Source organism: Gallus gallus, chromosome 5 (genome assembly GCF_016699485.2).
Source record: "Gallus gallus isolate bGalGal1 chromosome 5, bGalGal1.mat.broiler.GRCg7b, whole genome shotgun sequence".
NCBI lineage: Eukaryota > Metazoa > Chordata > Aves > Galliformes > Phasianidae > Gallus > Gallus gallus.
This window is the reverse complement of record NC_052536.1, coordinates 3590650-3609051: the sequence shown is the minus strand read 5'-3', so window position 1 is coordinate 3609051 and position 18402 is coordinate 3590650. Positions and strand designations below refer to the sequence as shown.

Here is an 18402-nt window from a genome sequence, read left to right as displayed (position 1 = left end):
AACCAACCATCAAAAAATGACAAGGAAAAAATAATTAAGTCAATTCCATAAATTATGCCATTAATGTAGTTTAGAAAACTGATGCTGTTGTCTTATCTCCTTTTCTTTGGCCTTGCATGTCTGACCAAGTTGTGCATTGAAAAACGCAATAAACCACAGAATCAAGGAACCATTAAAGTCGGAGAAGACCACTAAGATCATGTACTCCAATTGTCAGCCCATCACCACCATCACTAACCATATCTCACAGAAACTCATAGAAGCTACAATTAAAACTGCAGTTAGTAACTGACAGCAAACATCAGTGCTATCTGAAATTCATCCTAAAACTTCACATAACACTAACCATATTTCTTTTCCAATGTGAGGGTACCCAGTAAGAGTAGGCTATGAGTTCAGGGTAAAGCATTACAATTACTTTTAATCATTAAAGCTTTCAACTCTTTACGGCAGAGCATCTATCAAGGAGCACACTTAAAAAGTCAAAGGACAATTGTGAACCCTATCATTGATATTAAAGTTTAGATTTTAACCATATGAAGGAATGGTTGCTTTGAAAACAAACTCACCAGTAGGGTCATAGGTCCATACATTGTGCTTTCCTTCATTTCCCTCTCCTTTATTTATTTTTTTATTGCTCTCATTTTATTATTTGAAAATGCTGATAGGTTAGAAAAGAGTCAGATCAAGTCAATCTGTCCGGCTAATATTTAACCTCAAATTAAAACCTCCCAGATAAAAAGGGAGTGTAGGACAGGCTTCACAGCTACATCCTCCGTCCAGTCTGCCTGGCAGAAACATCAGTATCACTAGAGTCTAAGAGCATGCAACACCCTCCTTCCTTATTGTGAGCTAGTGGTTGTTCTGGTTTTTTTTTTTTCTTTTTTTCCTCATCACAGGTGGACTGGATAAAAAGAGCCATCTAAACTGAACAGTCTTCCTGTTAATTTCTCATTGATAAGCTATAGATAAGCTACACCTTTGCTGCTAGCAGAATAGATCTGTTTAGAGCAACAACTGTAGTAAACCAGAATCCTCTACCAGAGAGTTACCCAGCTGGTGCTATGTCAAACTTCGTAGCTCCAGAAATTAAAAAATTTGTCGTTTGGGACTACGTTGTTTTTGCAGGACTATTTTTAGTATGTGCTAGCATTGGAGTCTTTTTTGCAATTAAGGAGAGAAAAAAAAAAACTTCAAAGGAGTTTTTGGTGGGTGGTAAGCAGATGTCATGCGGACCAATAGCCTTCTCCCTCACATCCAGCTTCATGTCAGCAGTGACAGTTCTGGGGACACCCTCCGAAGTTTATCGCTATGGAGCATCCTTCGTTCTTTTCTTTCTTTCATACACATTTGTCATCATTTTAACTTCTGAGCTTTTTCTACCTGTATTTTACAGATCTGACATTACAAGCACTTATGAGGTAAGTAAAAATTTTTTAAACAGTGCATTATTTCATTATAAAAGACAGCATGATATATATGGATATTTCTGGAGAAATGCCTGCATACAGAAGACTTTCTGTAATATTTTACAGAACAAATGTATTGATACAGAAATTATTTTAAAAATCAGGTTCTGTTATACAAAGTAGTCACTTCTGTATACTGCATAAGTTGAAGGCACAAATTAAATGCCAGAGGTCTTGCTAAGGAAAAATAGCACAGACAACATAAAAAGTTTACACACCAGCACAAAACCATCACAGCTAGAAAGTATTTGAAGAGTATCCTAAATGCTTTTGAACTGTTTCATTCTGGTGTGCTTTCCAATATTTGGGGTAGCCATCTAGTATTTAATCAACTGCTGCAGAATTCACTGCACCAACTTGTGGAAAGTTTTGGCTGAGCAAAGATTGGGTGAGCAAAGCCATGCTACTTCCCAAGGAGCTTTCTGATAATGAAAAGGCTGCTCATGTTCTCTATGCTGAAACCCAAAGAGAGGCTTCAGTCAGACAGCTTTGCCTGGCTGTATGGAAATGTTTCAGTCAAAAGCAGGAAAAAATAACAGTGACCATCTATTCCCACCATCAGGACTAACTACATTTTCTAGCTGGTTTTAATGCAAGATCAGAGAAGGAATTTCTTATCTGAACCACTGGAGGCGTCATCATTGACACAGCCCTTCCAAGCATGCTGGAAAGATGACTGCTGACTTCATGAATTATTTTTAGAAACAAGTCAAATAACATAAATTAGCTACTTATTTGCACAGCAATCTGTGGGGCTTATTATGCAAGAGGCAAGAAGTTAATGTTAAAAAAATTAGTAAGAAAGAATTTGCTTCTGAAAAACTGCCTAGAGACTGGTAAAGACAACAGAGCTGTATAGAGCTTGATGTCTGCTGGCAAACACACATGGCCAGTGGCCTAGGGGAGACCCAGCCCTCCCCCAGCCACCCTGGGATTAGCAATGAAGATTTCGTTTTTTTCTCAAATCTGCAGAGATTTTGGGTAGTGACTTGGGCTTGAGACCTGAGTTTTTGGGGAAGTCTATAAGAACTTGGGTAGTGTTTCTGGATGGATCGAGGGTCTATTCGTAACTTGAGGGAACAGGTTGCGCAGAGAGGTGGTAGATGTCCCATCCCTGGAGACATCCAAAGTCAGGCTGGGTAGGGCTCTGAGCAGCCCTGATGGAGCTGTAGGTGCTCCTGTTGATGGCAGAGGAGTTGGACTAGATGGCCTTTAAGGGTTCCTTCTAACTCTACCAATTCTATGATTCTAACCTGACTTGCCTCTACCCACTGATCATGCGCAGATCCAGCTTCAAACAAGGCAAATGAGAAAGCCAGCTTAGCTGAGGGGCTGTGAAAGCCTTTAAATTGCTGCTTCTCTATCTGCTCCTCCACTGCTTTTATCCTGTTTCAACAGATGACGCAGATGACGACCTTGTTTCTTTTCTTTGTAGCCTGTGGGCTCTTCTGGTTATATTCCCAACACAAAACAAATACTGCATGCTGTGACCCAACGTATAATTTCAACTACATTCTGCTGAGAACATTTCTTAAATGTAATTATCTCTACATGTAGCAGTAATTGTGCTCTCCAGTTCATTACTCACAACAGTAGTGTCAGTTGCCAGTAGTTTTACTTGCACAGCAAGTTGTTACTTGGGGAGAACAGAAGGTTAATAGCTGTGTCACAAATGCTACGTGTGCAATTTACTGAAATTCCTCTTTCCTAGTATTTGGAGTTAAGATTTAACAAGACTGTCCGTCTTGCTGCAACACTGATCTACATCCTGCAGACGGTAAGAAGATACTGACTCTTTGTGATCATTTCAGTCAACATATTTATTTTGAATATGGGGTCAGACTGAACTTTTTTTTTCCTGACAACAAAATTCCTTAATTAAGTTTAAAAACAAAACAAAACAAAACAAAAAAAACAGTTGGAATGTGAATGTTAAAAAGATAGAACAGTTGCATTCTTACTTTCTAGCTTCTTCCCACTTACGATTAAAAAAAAAGCATTCTTTTTGCCTTTGACACTTGGACTTTGTGTTAAATTTGCACCCTGAATACCACATTCAGTCTTAGGCCCTTAACTTCCAGCAACAGGGCAGAAATCACTGCTTAGAGTTGAAAGACTCCACATCTATACTCTGCTCTGCATTACCACAAAACACCGGCTAGACAGTTCACAGCCCTGCATGTATAGTTAAACTGAACAGCGTTCCTGGATTTTGAACAAAGAGACTGAGCAGAAACTAACTTTACTTACACTTTAGATGCTTCCCAAAACACTGCTGTAGGTAGACATCACGTTGCTTTTTTGCCCTTTGATTTAAAAGGGCACCAACTTCCTCAGAACACTAATTAGGTATTTAATGAAAGCTTTTGGGATATTGGAAGACATTTATTTCTACTTTGAATCCATTTTTATTAATTCTAGAACCTATAACAATAAATAGAAATATTAATTTGCTTCCAGGTTTTGTTTCTTCCTCACTCTGTCAGAACATCCCTGTGAAGGGCATCATGTTAGCTTGAAAAGCAATTGAACGGACAAAGGAAAGTGTAATTTCCAAGATCTGATAAAAGTAATTTCTGCATCACTGTGTTGTACTGGGACGTCCTCTTTCTACTTGATGAGGATAATTTTGACATCCAGTCATCATAGCAATCAGTGAAATACAAAATATCTAGACAGATAATTCCTTTGTGATGGAAGGACTGTGAAAAAAAAAAAAAAACCCTTTTCATTTTGTAGACTGAAGCAGAAGACAATACAAGTTGATCTAAAGAAACTTCTAGTTCTGATATTCTGCCCTAAGCTCCATTCTAAATAGAAGCATTATTACTGAGAAGTCATATACATATTCTTTCTTGTTTTTTTTTCATGAACATTTTCTCTTCAGATCCTTTACACAGGAATAGTGGTTTATGCTCCATCACTGGCTCTCAACCAAGGTGAGTTTCCCTGCCTATATGGCTACTCCAAATAACAACACCACAGGACTCAAGCAAGGAAACAGTTAAACAAGTCCTCTGAAAAGAAAATTTTTACAAGTTCTATAGCAAAGTTTTTGTGTGCACCTAGAAGGCTCTCTGTTTCTTCCTCCCCAGGTCCCTCTAACATCAGTAAATTAGCAGTTCTGCATTCGCTGTTCTGTTCTTTTGCTCTCAGTAACAACCCAAAGAAGTTAGTGATGAGCAATTTTTCAACAACCTGACAAAGTCCACAGTACAAGTTGATGATCCAAGACCGTATTCTGTACTTTGATTCCTCCCTTCCCTGCCTCCTGAGCACCCCTATCATTGTTAGTATCTTAAGCACAAAACTGATATTCTTCTTTCCCATAGTTGCAGTGGCAAAGCTGTCCAAAGAAATGCAGAATAGTAATGCATCTTTCCAAACATTAAAGCAGCTAAGAACAGATTTATTTAGGGATGACACCAAGTTAATGTCTGTATAGGTGCTAAGGGATTTTTTTTCTGGCAAGTGTGCCATTTTTCAGGCAAGATGAAAGTCAAGCTCCTGATGTTAAGTTTCAAGATCCTACTTCATTTTTGACACCATGTCAAAACCTGAATGCCCATTCAGGTTTCAACAGAGATAAGCCTATTCCTTGTAGCTGGATTCAGTGCTACTTTTCAGACACTGCCTTAACTGATCTTAACAGACATACAACATTCATCATGATGGATGGGATTAGTAAATGTACTATCACGGAGCAGAGAGAATCACTAGGGCCCAATCCTTGGCATATCTGACTTAATTAAGGCTGACTACAAAGAGATTGGGAAGCTCATTGCACTGTTAATCAGTCAAGCTGCATTTGGTTTCTCTGATACCACTTTTCACACTGAATTTCCTTCCTTCCTCTGGAGCTCAGCTCTGTAAAGTGACAGCTATAAGCAGAAGTTAATGTTCATTAGCAGGCCATATTAACCATGTTACTATGAAAACCTTTACAAATAGATTTGTCCTCAAAAACAATGCATGGTGGTAGAGATTTTAAAATAAGCCGAATTGAAATTTGCATACCTATAGATTGCATATCATATGTAGAAACTTTATGAAGTAAAACAAACAAGCAAAATTATTTCAATGCACTGTATTTATCAGCAGCACGGTTAAGTGGTTAAACTGTTCTTAGTTGCAGGAAGTGGAATTATTTTTTTTTCCTTATAATTCTTTGGAAGTCTCTCAATAACTCGATGCCTTGAGAAAACTCTAGACTGAGAAGGAAGCATTGCTTATAAAACGAAGTGTTTCCTATGTGTAATTGTTTTTAACTGTTCTGTACACCTGAAAGTCAGTGAAACCCAAAGTGCAAAAAAGTCAATGAAGTAGTATTAAGAAACCTGAACAATTCAGCAAAGCTCCTAATAGACAGAAAATGTTAAAATCAATTATTATGTCCTTCCTTCTAGGGCTAACGGATCACAGCCTTTCTCTTACCTACTCCCACTTTGCTAACCATCTGTTTTTCTTTGGTTCCACAGTCACTGGATTTGATCTCTGGGGCTCGGTAGTTGCAACAGGAATTGTCTGCACTTTCTATTGCACTACAGTACGTAACAGGCATTGACTGAACAGCTTAAACACAGATTTTTTTAATTCATCCACCCTTTTACACAAGCTGTAACAGAAGTGAAATTTCTAAACACAGCCTGAGTGTTTAAAGTAGTAGAACATAAGAGATAAACTTATTTCAGAATCTTTAGTGTGAATAAGTCTATTCAGAAGGGAAAAAATCTTGAGTCTCAAATACCTTGTTTAAAGGTTTAAGTCGGCCTGTGGCAGACCAGATAAGGGGACAATAACTTTTCATTGCCATACTCAATCTTTTGAAAAGATTCCCCTTATCTTTTACAAGTCACACACAGAAAAACACTGTAATGAAAAATGTACCTCTGACATAACTGCAGATCAATGCTGAGTGAGAAAATCCAGGAAAGCAGGCTCACAGATCATAGAGAGAGCTTTGCTTCTGGGTGGAAGCAACATGAGACTTCAGATAATAACAAATATGAACGCTGCAGTGGAAGTGGAGAGCACTTCAGCTTGGGACACATCTGGACATCTGGTTTTCATAATCATTACATAATCATTACTTATTTTTACAGTGTTTCAGCCCCTGCTGGAAACACTACTTATGCTGCTCTAGCACTGATTTGATGAAATATGAAAGTAGCTATGGAAGCAAGCTCAATTGCAAACTTTCTGGGGGCTATTCTGTATTAGCGATGTTAGTATAATTGGGGATCACTTTGAGAAATATAGTGTGGTATGGGAAGTACGAACATGGGCCATGCTGTAATCTCTAAAATTGTTCAACAACATGAGATATTCGTTAGATGAATATTAAGAAGGTAGGGAAAAAAGCATGTAACTTGAGGTCAGATGTTCTCGTATGATTGTGGACAAGCCATTAGGCTTGTCTGCAAGATCACAACCTTTTAAAGTGAGGATATAGAGGAAGTTCAAGAAAAGACCTGATCTGCTGGATGCTATACATACAGCCATAAAATAAGATCTTAAAATAAGTGGTACTTCCACTTTCTTGTCTTTGAATGACAAGAAAGACAATGAAAGTTCACAATTTGTTTGTTTTAGGGAGGATTAAAAGCTGTTGTCTGGGCAGATGCATTTCAAATGGTGATTATGGTGCTTGGCTTCGTGACTGTTTTGATTCGAGGTACTATTCTGAATGGTGGGTCAACCAGGATCTGGGAAGATGCCTATGAAGGATCACGACTAAACATATTTGAGTAAGAAACCAATGACACAAACCTTTTCTTCATGTATATGTAGCATTTAGAAACCATACTCAGACTAAGCCCAAAATATGCTGCCATACTACAATGAGATACTGCCAGTGAATTACCTTAGAGAAGCCTAGTCCTTATTTCTTTGGTTCCTGGGAATGCAGTTGACCTCCAAGGTGAGAAGAACTCTGCTTTCCATTTCCTGCTTTGAAAAAATCCAAGTCCTAATACACTTTGCCATTTTTTCTTTGTGTATCTGCAAATGTACTCAATTTTCCTTCAAATTGCATGTATCTTTCATTTTCAGTTCATAGAACAAGCACTTTATTTTAAGTACACTCACCACAGAAGTTAGCAATGAGGAAACAAGGCAACAGGACAGAAAATTGATCTTTAGCTATTTGTGGCATTGACTATAATTCACTGATCAAGTCAATTGTTATCTGCTGTCTATATTAAGACTAGCAGAACTGCAGAAAAGACAGATGTAAGATGGAAAGATGTACTTGCAGTGGTTAGAATTCCTGAGTAATGACATTTCACTATTACAATACGTCAAAATGATGTAACTAAGAGCCTTGAGAATTTTTAACGTTTACTACATGGGTTTGTTCCTTGCTAAGAATTGGGTCCCAAGCAAGATGGCTTGTGGGTCCATTGGTATAATATGACAGATCTGAAATTTGAGCATAAGCCATGTGATTTATTTCAATTTATTTTTCCGCATGACATATGTTTATCCTGACTTGATAGAAGCATTCCAATATGAAGTTAAAAACAAATAACCCGAAACATAAGCCAAAACACAACAATGCAGTACTTCGATTCAGAGGATAGAACTGAATATATTCCTGAAAATTCACCTACCTATTGTTAAATGAAACTGTGTTTAAATAAGGGAACTGAACTGCTTATCTTTCTCTTTTGTAGCTTTGATGTAGATCCTTTAAGACGACATACCTTTTGGACAATTGTTATTGGGGGAACCTTTACGTGGCTAGGACTCTACGGAGTTAATCAGTCCACAATACAGAGATGCATTTCTTGCAAATCAGAGAAGCATGCAAAGATGTAAGTTAGTTTTCCTTAGCCTATTCTAGCAATGAAATATACTGACATGGAATTATGCCAACAGTTTGTCAGTTGCATTAAATAAATATTGGGATGTTGTTGGGTGGCTGTTAGCCAATTTTGTCCCCTGGCCCTAAATGACCTAAGCATTTGAAGAAAGAAAAACAGGCTGGCTAACTCTTGCACAGCTTGTTAATCTGCAGGCAGGCTGACAAATCAATCTTCAGAAGCAGAGTCTGGATAAGATGCCCACGCAGAAGCAGCACTATCTCCAGCTTTGTACAAAAAATGTTATTTCAGGAATTTTATCTGTGTGGTATTTCACTGAAAGTGGTTATTCCGTTAATGGAGTATACTATAGTGCAAGGCATCATCTAAATAATATGTAATCACAAATATTCATTAAAATTATAAAACATTAAAAAAATAGGACAATTGTAGAATCAACTATGAAACTTCACAATATAGACATATAGGCCTTCAGACTGCTAGCTTCCTAAAGTTCAGCATGAGTATGTGCATAACTCAAACAACCCAACTTCTGCTTCTAATACTAACTGCTTGCACAGTTAGCAAAAAAAAAAAAAAAAGAAATAAGAATTTTCTTCCCTTCTTCAAACCATTTTTTTTTGTTTTTTGTTTTTTGTTGTTTTTTTTTTTTTTTTGCTGGCTGCAATCATGCTCATATTTCTTAGGGCTATGATAGATTATAAGAATTTCCTTTATTCAAATTCGGTTTGTGCAAGTGTTTGGAAGTCATGACAGCAAGAATATTGCCAGTAAAATGTCTAGAAAGACCTCTGAGTGCCAGTAGCATAGCTCTGAAATAGAACTGGCCTAATCCAGAGACCCTGTGGGAGGCGATGTAGGCTGTATAAAATCTGGCAGCTCACCGGGACTGCAGGATTATTGAATCACACACAACCTCCCAGTGGGTGCTGCCACCCATGTCCATCTTACTGACATGAAACCACAACTCTGCATGGCAGCAATGCAACGACGACAGAATCCATGCAAACTAATACTTAGAAAAGTATTATATCTTCTTGAAGGGAGAACAACAATAACTCCTGATGAACAAAAACCTGCTCTTGTAGGCAAGAGGAAGGACCTCACCAGCATCTCTTGCAGTCTGTTCTGCATATAGCAGTTATTGGTTTTACATCAGTCCCCTGTACAAAGTGTAACCTTTATCCTTGCCCTATAGCATAAGAAGGCTGTATTTTTCACTGTTACTATCCTCCCCCTTTAAAAAAAAAAAAAAAGTGCTACACATTCTGAGGATGGGGAGATGTTTAAGAGATTATACAGGCTAGGTTTGATAACAGAATCTCTCAAAAAGAAATCAGGAATAATTAAATATAGAAAAACTGTTACAAATTATCATGTATTAATCAGAATTTCCTCTTTTGCTGTAGGGCACTTTACCTGAATTTACTGGGACTTTGGATAGTTCTGGTGTGTGCAGTATTTTCCGGTTTGGTGATGTATGCTCATTACAAGAATTGTGATCCTTGGACTGCTGATTTCATTTCAGCTCCAGATCAGGTACAGATGCAGATTATTACAACGTGGAGCTGCACTGGGCCCAGACATCACATGAATTAATACCATTTAAGTCCTGTTGGATGCTTTATCCTTTCAGCACTACAGGCTGAGGTGACTGCTGAATCAGGGCTAGAACACATCTATTCTTACACTCCTGCAGTACAAATCTGATTGTGTTTTGCTAAATGAAATCTGCTTTTCTCAAAATCTAATATGCCTTATTGGCTGGAAAATAAAATTTCAGCAGTGTGACCAAAAGCTCTGGTACCCAGGAAATTCCTAACTCATTTCTTGTGTTTTTCCTTCTTTGTCTTCTACCTCAGCTCATGCCATATTTTGTTATGGACATTTTTTCTTCGATGCCAGGAGTCCCGGGACTATTCGTCGCCTGTGCATTCAGTGGAACATTAAGGTCTGTGAATCTGAAATGACATTTTAGCTGCATGCCACTAATTTCTTGAGGGCCCAGAATGGGGCTAAAACAAGAAACCCTAAATATACAGCTTTTTTTTTCTTAGCATATTCTAGAAAAAGCAATAGTACTTTGCCAAGTTGTTATACCACAATCTAGTTCCACAAATCCAGTATGTTTTCATCTTAAATATGTTATAGAATAAAAATAATGTATTGGTAATATTATGTCCTTATATTTGAAGAAACACCAGAGCTCAGCTAACTGAAATAACTTCGTAGTTCTTCATATTGAAGTCTCATTTATTTAACTTGACTGCCATATCATATAATATATAGGAATGGAGAATTTTTCTAGCAAGCCTGTCCATACAGCTAGCATAGGAAGAGAGATGTCTACCTGGAGAAGTTTGAGTAACTCAGGGATTTGCATGTTACTGTAGTTTGTACCCTCTACAGGCCAAACATCAGTACTTCACGGGACATTAGACAGAAGATTCAAATTCACAGTGACGTGCATCAGATGCCACAGAGTCAGTCTCTGATATTCTGTTTCAAAATACTTCATTGACTTCATACACCTCACTTGTGTAGAAAAAATTACAGGAGGAGAGCTATCAAAACAGGAAAAAAGCATGCATAAAATCAACTGCCTGCCCCTAGCAGGAGACTTAAAGAACAAAGGGCACTGAATGCCAAATAATGCAATATGGGTATTGAAGCTACATTTCTTGCATACTGTCACAACAAGGCCACAGAGACAAACTCATCTAGTTAAAAGAGTCAAAAGCCATTTCTATTTCATGTTTTTCACTTATGAGGGAACATATAATGTTAGACTGAAAATCTATGGAAATCTCCCCTCCAATAGATGAGAACAACTATTATTTAGGATATAACATTGCCACTAAATTTTAAGATCTTTGCAGCTGAGTAAACAGAATAGTCAGTTGGGATGTGTTTCTATCTTGCTGCATGAAGCAGGGTCCCAAGCAATCACAGGAAGGACAGAAACCTCACCAGCATTTGCAGCATACATAGTCAAATTCAAGAGAACTGCTTACAGTGTAGGAGAGAATTAGCCTTTGCAGAAACCTGCACCAAACCTAAAATGTTATTATTTAACCCTTGCTTTCAGAAGAAAATCATCGCCCTCACCACTCAAATTCCCATATCCACAGTGACACTCTTTGCATTCATAATGTATTATAAAATTTGCATTCCTTGAACAGTATTTAACACTGGCAGCATTTCTCTATAAAAACATCTTACTTTCAGCTTAGTTTGCTTTGTATTTACTCAATATTCTTTTTCTCCTCTTCTACAGCACAGTGGCAGCTAGCATCAATGCTTTAGCAACTGTTACCTTTGAAGACTTGGTCAGGAAATGTTTCCCAAACCTGTCTGAGAAGACAAGCACGTGGACCAGCAAAGGCTTGTGTAAGTAGCCCAAGTAGAATCCATTTGTTTAAAGGCAAAGTTGTCCATTCCTCCCAACTGCTATTAGTACAAGAAATAATAGGGCAGAATTTTATACACTCTGGAAAGGAACTTTGTTGCCTTACACAATACTTGCTCTATAGAGAAAGGTAGACTTCAGAGGTGGTCCGAAAGCTCTCTATAGAACTGCTCCATCCCCAGAAAAGATTACGTCCTCCCGACTCCTCTGTTAACCTTAGAATTAGCCAACAGAGACAAAGCTTTTAACTTAAGCACCTCAGCTAAGTAACTAGAATTAAGTTGAATTAGCTCACTTCTAGTAACCATTTTAACTGTGCCAGTGTGGTCTACTAACATTCAAACAATCACATCATTGAGTTGCGATATTGCCTTGGTAATGTGAACTCAGGAATTTCATTATTATGCACATACAGTATCTATACAGTATCTATAGAATTGTGCTCTTGCCCTCCAAGTAAAATTGCTATAATGCTTGCAGAAATCTGCATATTATTTCACATAGGACAATGAAACTGTATTCTAAGTTCAGTTTGAGAGCAGTTGTGTGAGTGAAGGGCAGCGACTGCTTCAGTATTCAGTATTGTCTTAACTCTTCTACAAGTATTTTAATAACATCATAACCCTTCATTGACATTTATTAAGATCAAAACTGGTCCTTGCTCTGGCTCTGTAATCACCTCCAATGTTTTCTGTTCCAGCTTTGCCACTTACTACCTAGCCTTTCTACTCAGGCCCTAGACAGACCATTCCAATAACCAAGGTGTGCTATCTCATAAGACAAGTTTTGTTGATGACTGCTACAACAGAGTTGCCCACCGCAAGGTTAAAACTAACATTAAATGAAGAAAGCCACTGTTTGCATCATTGTTCATTTCATTCATGAGATGATTTAAAAAATATTATTCAAAGACACCAGGAACTGAAACACTTCTAGATGAGACTTTTAGGTTAATATCAATGCTAAATTCAGCTTCATAAGAACAAAAAAACAAAGACTTTGCACAAGACAGTGCTGAGTGCTTCGTGGTCTACATCAAAACCCAAACTGCAAATGCCTTTGTGCTGGTCCTTTCTGACCAATTAGAAACTCATCTTCTGACCAATTAGAAACTTAGCTCAATTAGAAATTGTTTGTCTTATTTGTTACCTGGCACTAACAATTTTGTTGTCTGATTTTTTCCAGGTATATTATATGGTGTTTTGTGCACGTCCATGGCTGGAGCAGCATCACTGATGGGAGGAGTTGTACAGGTATCTAGAGCTTCAAAAAGGCAATGATTGGAACATGGACAGACTGAAATGCAATGAACTGAACTGATAATGCTGGGGGACTGTTCGCCAGTTTGAGCAACTCCTGTGGACCATCTCATATTAATTTCTCACATGCTAAGAGAAATTAATGTGCTTAGAGAACTAAGTCGGAAAAAAAATATAAGAAATTGCTTTCACTACTTATTGCTCGGAAGTGACACTGATCGCAGTCCTTTCACCCTTTAATTGTGCACTGAAATTACTGTTTATCCTTTCTCCACCACTGAAAGTCAGATGGGAATCAGAAATGCTCAGGCTCCCTTAGTTGCTGCGCTGGCTTGCATCTCTTCTCTGCATCCACAGGCTGCCCTCTCCATTCATGGAATGTGTGGAGGGCCCATGCTGGGATTATTTACTCTTGGAATAATCTTTCCTTGTGTTAACTGGAAGGTAAGAAACAAAAGATTCTTATTATAGAAGAGACAATCTCTTGGAGTTGTTCAGTTAAAACCACATCTTCAAAATTGTTTTATGGATTTAGAGTCCAAACCAGCTGTCAGATTTAGAGCCTGTGGAGCCCAAGAACTGTTTAGAAAGCCTTTTTCTCTGTCTGAATTTATCTCTACCCAACCATGGAATAATTAGTGATTAGACCCCTATTGGAAGTTTTTATGTTTCTCTTTTAGATTTCAATTTCTTGTCTTTCATGAAAGGATAAAATATTAACATAACATGCTTCCCTTGCCATCCCCTCATTTCATACCCACCTTGGGAAATACAGAACAAGCTCAACTGCTCCATCTTTGCTGACTTGGGTAAAACCTAAGCTCACCTCACTCTGCCCCATCTCCTTCATTCAGCAGTACAACTTTTAATTCTGTGACTTCAGTTTCAAATGTCAGCATTTAGCTGCAGCTCTTGTTAGTAGAGAACAATGCTTCACCTCAGCCAAGAGAGAACCCAGCTGACCATAATGTTAGCAGAAATACACTTCCCACACACTACCTCTGACCAAATCTTGCTCTCCCTGACCAGGGTGCAATCGGAGGCTTCCTCACTGGGATCACCCTGGCTTTCTGGGTTGGCATTGGCTCCTTCATCTATCCTGCACAGCCTGTAAAGACCATTCCCCTGGAGCTGTCAACTCTCAACTGCACGCTGGCAAATAGCACAGCCCTGTCGACCACAGCAACTCCCATCATGGTTGCTGACAGGTATTTCCCTACTGCTGTGACTTCAGCCTAGTGCAGGTATCCTCCTTGGCAGCAGCCATTATGAACTGCTTCTTTCTCTCTCCTGTCACTTCTCAGGCCTCTGCTGGCAGATACGTGGTACTCCCTGTCCTACCTCTACTTCAGTACCATCGGCTGCCTGGGCTGCATCATCTCAGGGCTGCTCATCAGCTTTGCAACAGGTTGGTGTTCAGAAAGAACAATGCACTTGTGCACAAGAACCCAGCTTGGTTGCTGAAGAGCTGCTGGCAAAGCCCAGGCTGAGGGGAGCATGGAAGCTGTGGCCCCGCCTTATGGGTTGGGGCCTAACAGCTTGCAGCCAGCTTTCCACAGCCATACCTACTGCTGACCACTCTCCCCTCCTTCTAGGGCCTACCAAAGGTGAAGACATCCGCCCAGTGCTAATTAAGCCAGTCTGCAACTTCTTTTGCTTCTGGTCAGAAAGGCTCAAGATGTTGCTGTGGTGTGGCGTGCAGCACAACAGCCAGGATGTGAGTAGTGCACAGAGCCAAGGGACTGGCCGCAGCTTGCTACCACGGCCATTCAAGGGTGCCCCAACCAGCTCCAGTCAGCAATAGGTCACCCATTTCCCCCAGTAGCCTGTGACAGACCTCTCTCTAGCAGCCAAGCGGGGCAGAGCCACACTTTACACCCAGTGTGCAGTTTGCTCAGCTGCTGCCCCCTCCTGCTGATCGCAGGGAAAAACTTAGGCACTTGTGTCTGTGGAGCCCCTATGTTGCCCTCCCAGCCTCCACAGACTGCAGATCTTCTGGCGGCAATTTCTCACAGCTGCAGCAAACAAAGATTCCTCCACAGGTGTCCCAAGGTCTCACCTTTGTTAAACATGATAAGTCCCATTTTCTTAATCGTTTGCAGAGGCACTGCTCCTTCTTAGCAAAATCTGCTAGATTTAGAGATGTGAGATAAAGCTAACTGCATGTTTTCAGCTGCTTTAGAGTCAGCTGCAAGCACCTTGACATCTTCAAAATAAACTTCAGCCTGCAAGGCCCTCAGCAATAAGGCAGAAACTGTTCCTCCCCCCCAAGCTTGTCATAGAGGTTTCACACTTCATGTGATCGTAGAATGGCCTGGGTTGAAAAGGACCATAGTGATTATTTAGTTTCAACCACCCCTGCTACGTGCAGGGTTGCCAACAAGCCACATCCAGCCTGGTCTTGAATGCCTCCACAAATAAGGCATCCATACAACCTCCTTAGACAACCTGTTCCACTGTGTCACCACCCTCTGTGTAAAAAACTTCCTCCTAATATCTAACCTAAGCCTCCCCTGTCTTAGTTTAAAACCATTCCCCCCTGATGGTTCAATTCAGACAGCATCTGTGACTCTAGATTTACTTCAGCTGTCTGACTTGTTTTTAGGTGTTTAGCAGGGACTTTCTGCAGAAAAATGATGCCCACATTAATAAAAGCAGTGAAAAGAAACAACTGCCCCTTATATATGCTAAAAATACAAAACAGTGAGATTAATTAAGTAGTTGCAGTATGAAACCACCGAGGCAAGTGTAGGCTGGACAAAAAAGACAATCCACTAAAATGTAAATAAATATGCCAGTGAAAAACTAAATTTTCATGATTAGAGACTCACTAAGAACATAATTCAAGACTAGTATGCCAACAGAGGAGTCATGAGAAGTTGTTTTTGCCACTTTTATTAGAGACTTTCCATGCAGGAATAAGAAAATCAATGTCTGTGGAGTGGTGGTGGTGGGGGGAGACACTAAGCAGTGCACTTTTGTAAGCCTAGCAGTCATTTATGTAGTGAAGTAACTCCTCAGATTTGTAGGAAAGTGTGTCAAAATTTCGCTCTTTAAGTAACTACAAAAGCAGTGCATGCCCTTTGAAATTACTGGGGTATTTTCTTTCTATTTTTCAGGAAGATTTTGAAAAAAATCTGCCTGCAGTTATCACAGATACAACTGGAACAGAAGACACCTTCAAGAACAATATCAACAAAGAAAACACAAGCCAGTTGCCTGGTTACAATCCTGAGGAAAAATCCTATACAAATATGAGCAAAGAATCTCGTCTCTAGAAGCTGAGGAAAGCACCTTCTAGATGACCAAGAAAGACCTGCCCTCTATAGCAATAAAGACCAGATTTTTATTTATGAATTTCTTGACAGAAATGAGAAACTGTAACACAATGTTCTTTTTGGAAGGTCTGCTATTTCAAAAGAAATGTTTCATGAATCTTGTCATGGAAACTACTAGGAAGTAGCTGCAATATGTCAATACCACATTCTCTGTTCAGTAACTAGTCATTGAAGGGTAATGTGCAAAGGTGAACTTGAGATAAAACAAGACTTCAGATAAGCTTCTGGGGTCTCTCACTAAGGTAAGACTCTGAACTGGCCTCTGATGGAGGTCATGCTCTCTCCACTGCAGACAGAGGAAGGCCAGGGGAGAGGAGGAGGTCTGCGCCTATTCTAGGTGTCACAAAAAGCCTCTGCACAGAAACGCTGTATAGACCAGACTGGTCTTCTATTGACTGTGTTTGTTGTGCTTGCTTCCTCTGTGGAACTAAGATGTCTTTATAATGTCTTATTCCAAGCAATAGGAGAGGGTAACAAATTTTACTACAAATTCAGGATAGTTCTTTATCCATATCAGTCTTTGAAAGACATCCTTTTAGCTTGAAAAGGTTATCTTCAGCCTTTTTGTTTGGTTGAATGTTTGTGTATCTTTTTTTTTGTTTGTTTGTTTTGTTTTTTTTTGTTTGTTTGTTTTTAAGCTGCAAAATCCTCTTACTAGCTGTAAGCAATAAATAAACTGTCATTTTATAATACCTCCTAATTGAGAATCCATGAGAATTTTGAATAAAGCACATCATGAGGTGAAATAATTTCCATTCTAGAATGTTTTGGAAGAATGTACCTGAGTATGCTAAGGGCTCTGTTTCACTGAAATGCATTTCCCTCTACATCCTGTTAGTCAGACCCAACAGATCACCTCTTTCCCCAACAAACTCCTGGATGTAGTTTTTGGGTGGTTTTTTTTTTTTTTTTTAATCCATAATTAAATGAAACAGACTGATTGAAAATATCAGAAGACTCAGATTTATGGATCCAGCCAGCACTTTGTCCCATATCTTGCTTTTGCTAATCAGTGGCCCTGTCTTTATGACATAGATTTAGGTCAAAGTGGACCTCCAAGTTATTTCCCCCATCTGTGTTCATGCCCAACCTCTGGGAACAGTCCCTGATTACTCAATTAGAAGACAAAATAACAGTCTGTAAGTGACATGGCCTTGCCTGTGGGAGACACTTTGTCAACAAACTGAGAGTTAAGTCAGTATTTCTGTTAATCCCTTTTACACCCACTTTTATAATCTCATAAAAGCTTACAGCTAAATTAAGCTGGCAGCCTGTTTTCTCATGTGACGAGCTTTCTTGTTTGTGCATCCAGCCTTGATATGGTTAGCAAGGCAGAAATGGAAACTTAGAAAACACAAGCGTTTGTGTCTCATTTTGGCTCTCAACATAACCTATCAACAATTCAGGAGCAAAAGTGGACCAAAACACCAGCATCAAACTACACAGATAGATGGTGGATGGAAAAAACCCAAAACTCTACCAGTAGTGGGATGATATCTGAATAAGAGACATCTGATTCAGTATTTCTTGAGCTATCTACTCACTGCTGTATTCTTACATTCTACATGCCAGAGGCTGTCCAGTTTGTGTTTTTCTATACTTCTTCACACCCTTAAGAACAGTTTAGCATTATATTTGCTACAGACTTACTATCTTCTAAAGTATATTTCTGCAGCAGGTTTGTTTCAACTACAGCTGTCCACTGAGCCCATGTGTATTTTGTATCAGACATTCCAAAGGGTTTTACCAAGCCCAACACATGGCCTTACATAAGATGGCTAAAACTGTTAATCAGTCATTCATTAATCAGTATTCTACCAAGACTTAAGATAAATTGGAAATCAGAAAAAAATTACCATTGTGATTAAATATTCAGTGTTGATTAAAGCTGTCTTATCTTCTTGTTTGCTGTAAGTCCCAAGCCACTGGTCTTTCTGGAGAAGAGCTAGCCTGTGCACTTGACTGGAAAAAAAAAAGGGAGATTAAGAAACTAGAAAAATGTCAATTTCAAACAGGAGCTTAAACGTAAGAAATTATTAATAGTTAATTAGTGAAAGCAGTAGATCATGAGTGACTGAGTCTATATGTGCCATGAGACCACAG

General features: G+C 39.1%; 1 protein-coding gene across 2 annotated transcripts; it reads left to right on the top strand.

The window, feature by feature from the left end:
* Nucleotides 1-764: 764 nt before the first annotated feature.
* On the top strand, nt 765-17048 carry SLC5A12 (solute carrier family 5 member 12). Of its 2 annotated transcripts, XM_040702055.2 has the most exons (16): nt 765-847; nt 1397-1421; nt 3181-3246; nt 4357-4408; nt 5948-6015; nt 7062-7216; nt 8144-8284; nt 9703-9832; nt 10156-10244; nt 11571-11683; nt 12888-12955; nt 13319-13405; nt 13991-14169; nt 14266-14369; nt 14557-14678; nt 16081-17048. In XM_040702055.2, exons 1-16 carry the CDS (start codon nt 825-827, stop codon nt 16237-16239), a joined length of 1581 nt encoding a protein of 526 aa, XP_040557989.1. In that variant the 5' UTR covers nt 765-824; the 3' UTR covers nt 16240-17048. The 2 variants fall into 2 exon arrangements, with proteins under 2 accessions (XP_040557989.1, XP_428889.1); XM_428889.6 differs by having other exon boundaries at nt 765-1421.
* The last annotated feature ends 1354 nt before the right edge of the window (nt 17049-18402 follow it).

Bases quoted from the DNA above. Each gene is read 5' to 3' on its own strand.
- SLC5A12 (XM_428889.6), top strand. From the start codon at position 1,065: ATGTCAAACTTCGTAGCTCCAGAAATTAAAAAATTTGTCGTTTGGGAC. The intron at 1,422-3,180 runs GTAAGTAAAAAT...CCTCTTTCCTAG, and splicing joins ACATTACAAGCACTTATGAG to TATTTGGAGTTAAGATTTAA. The intron at 14,370-14,556 runs GTTGGTGTTCAG...CCCTCCTTCTAG, and splicing joins GCTCATCAGCTTTGCAACAG to GGCCTACCAAAGGTGAAGAC.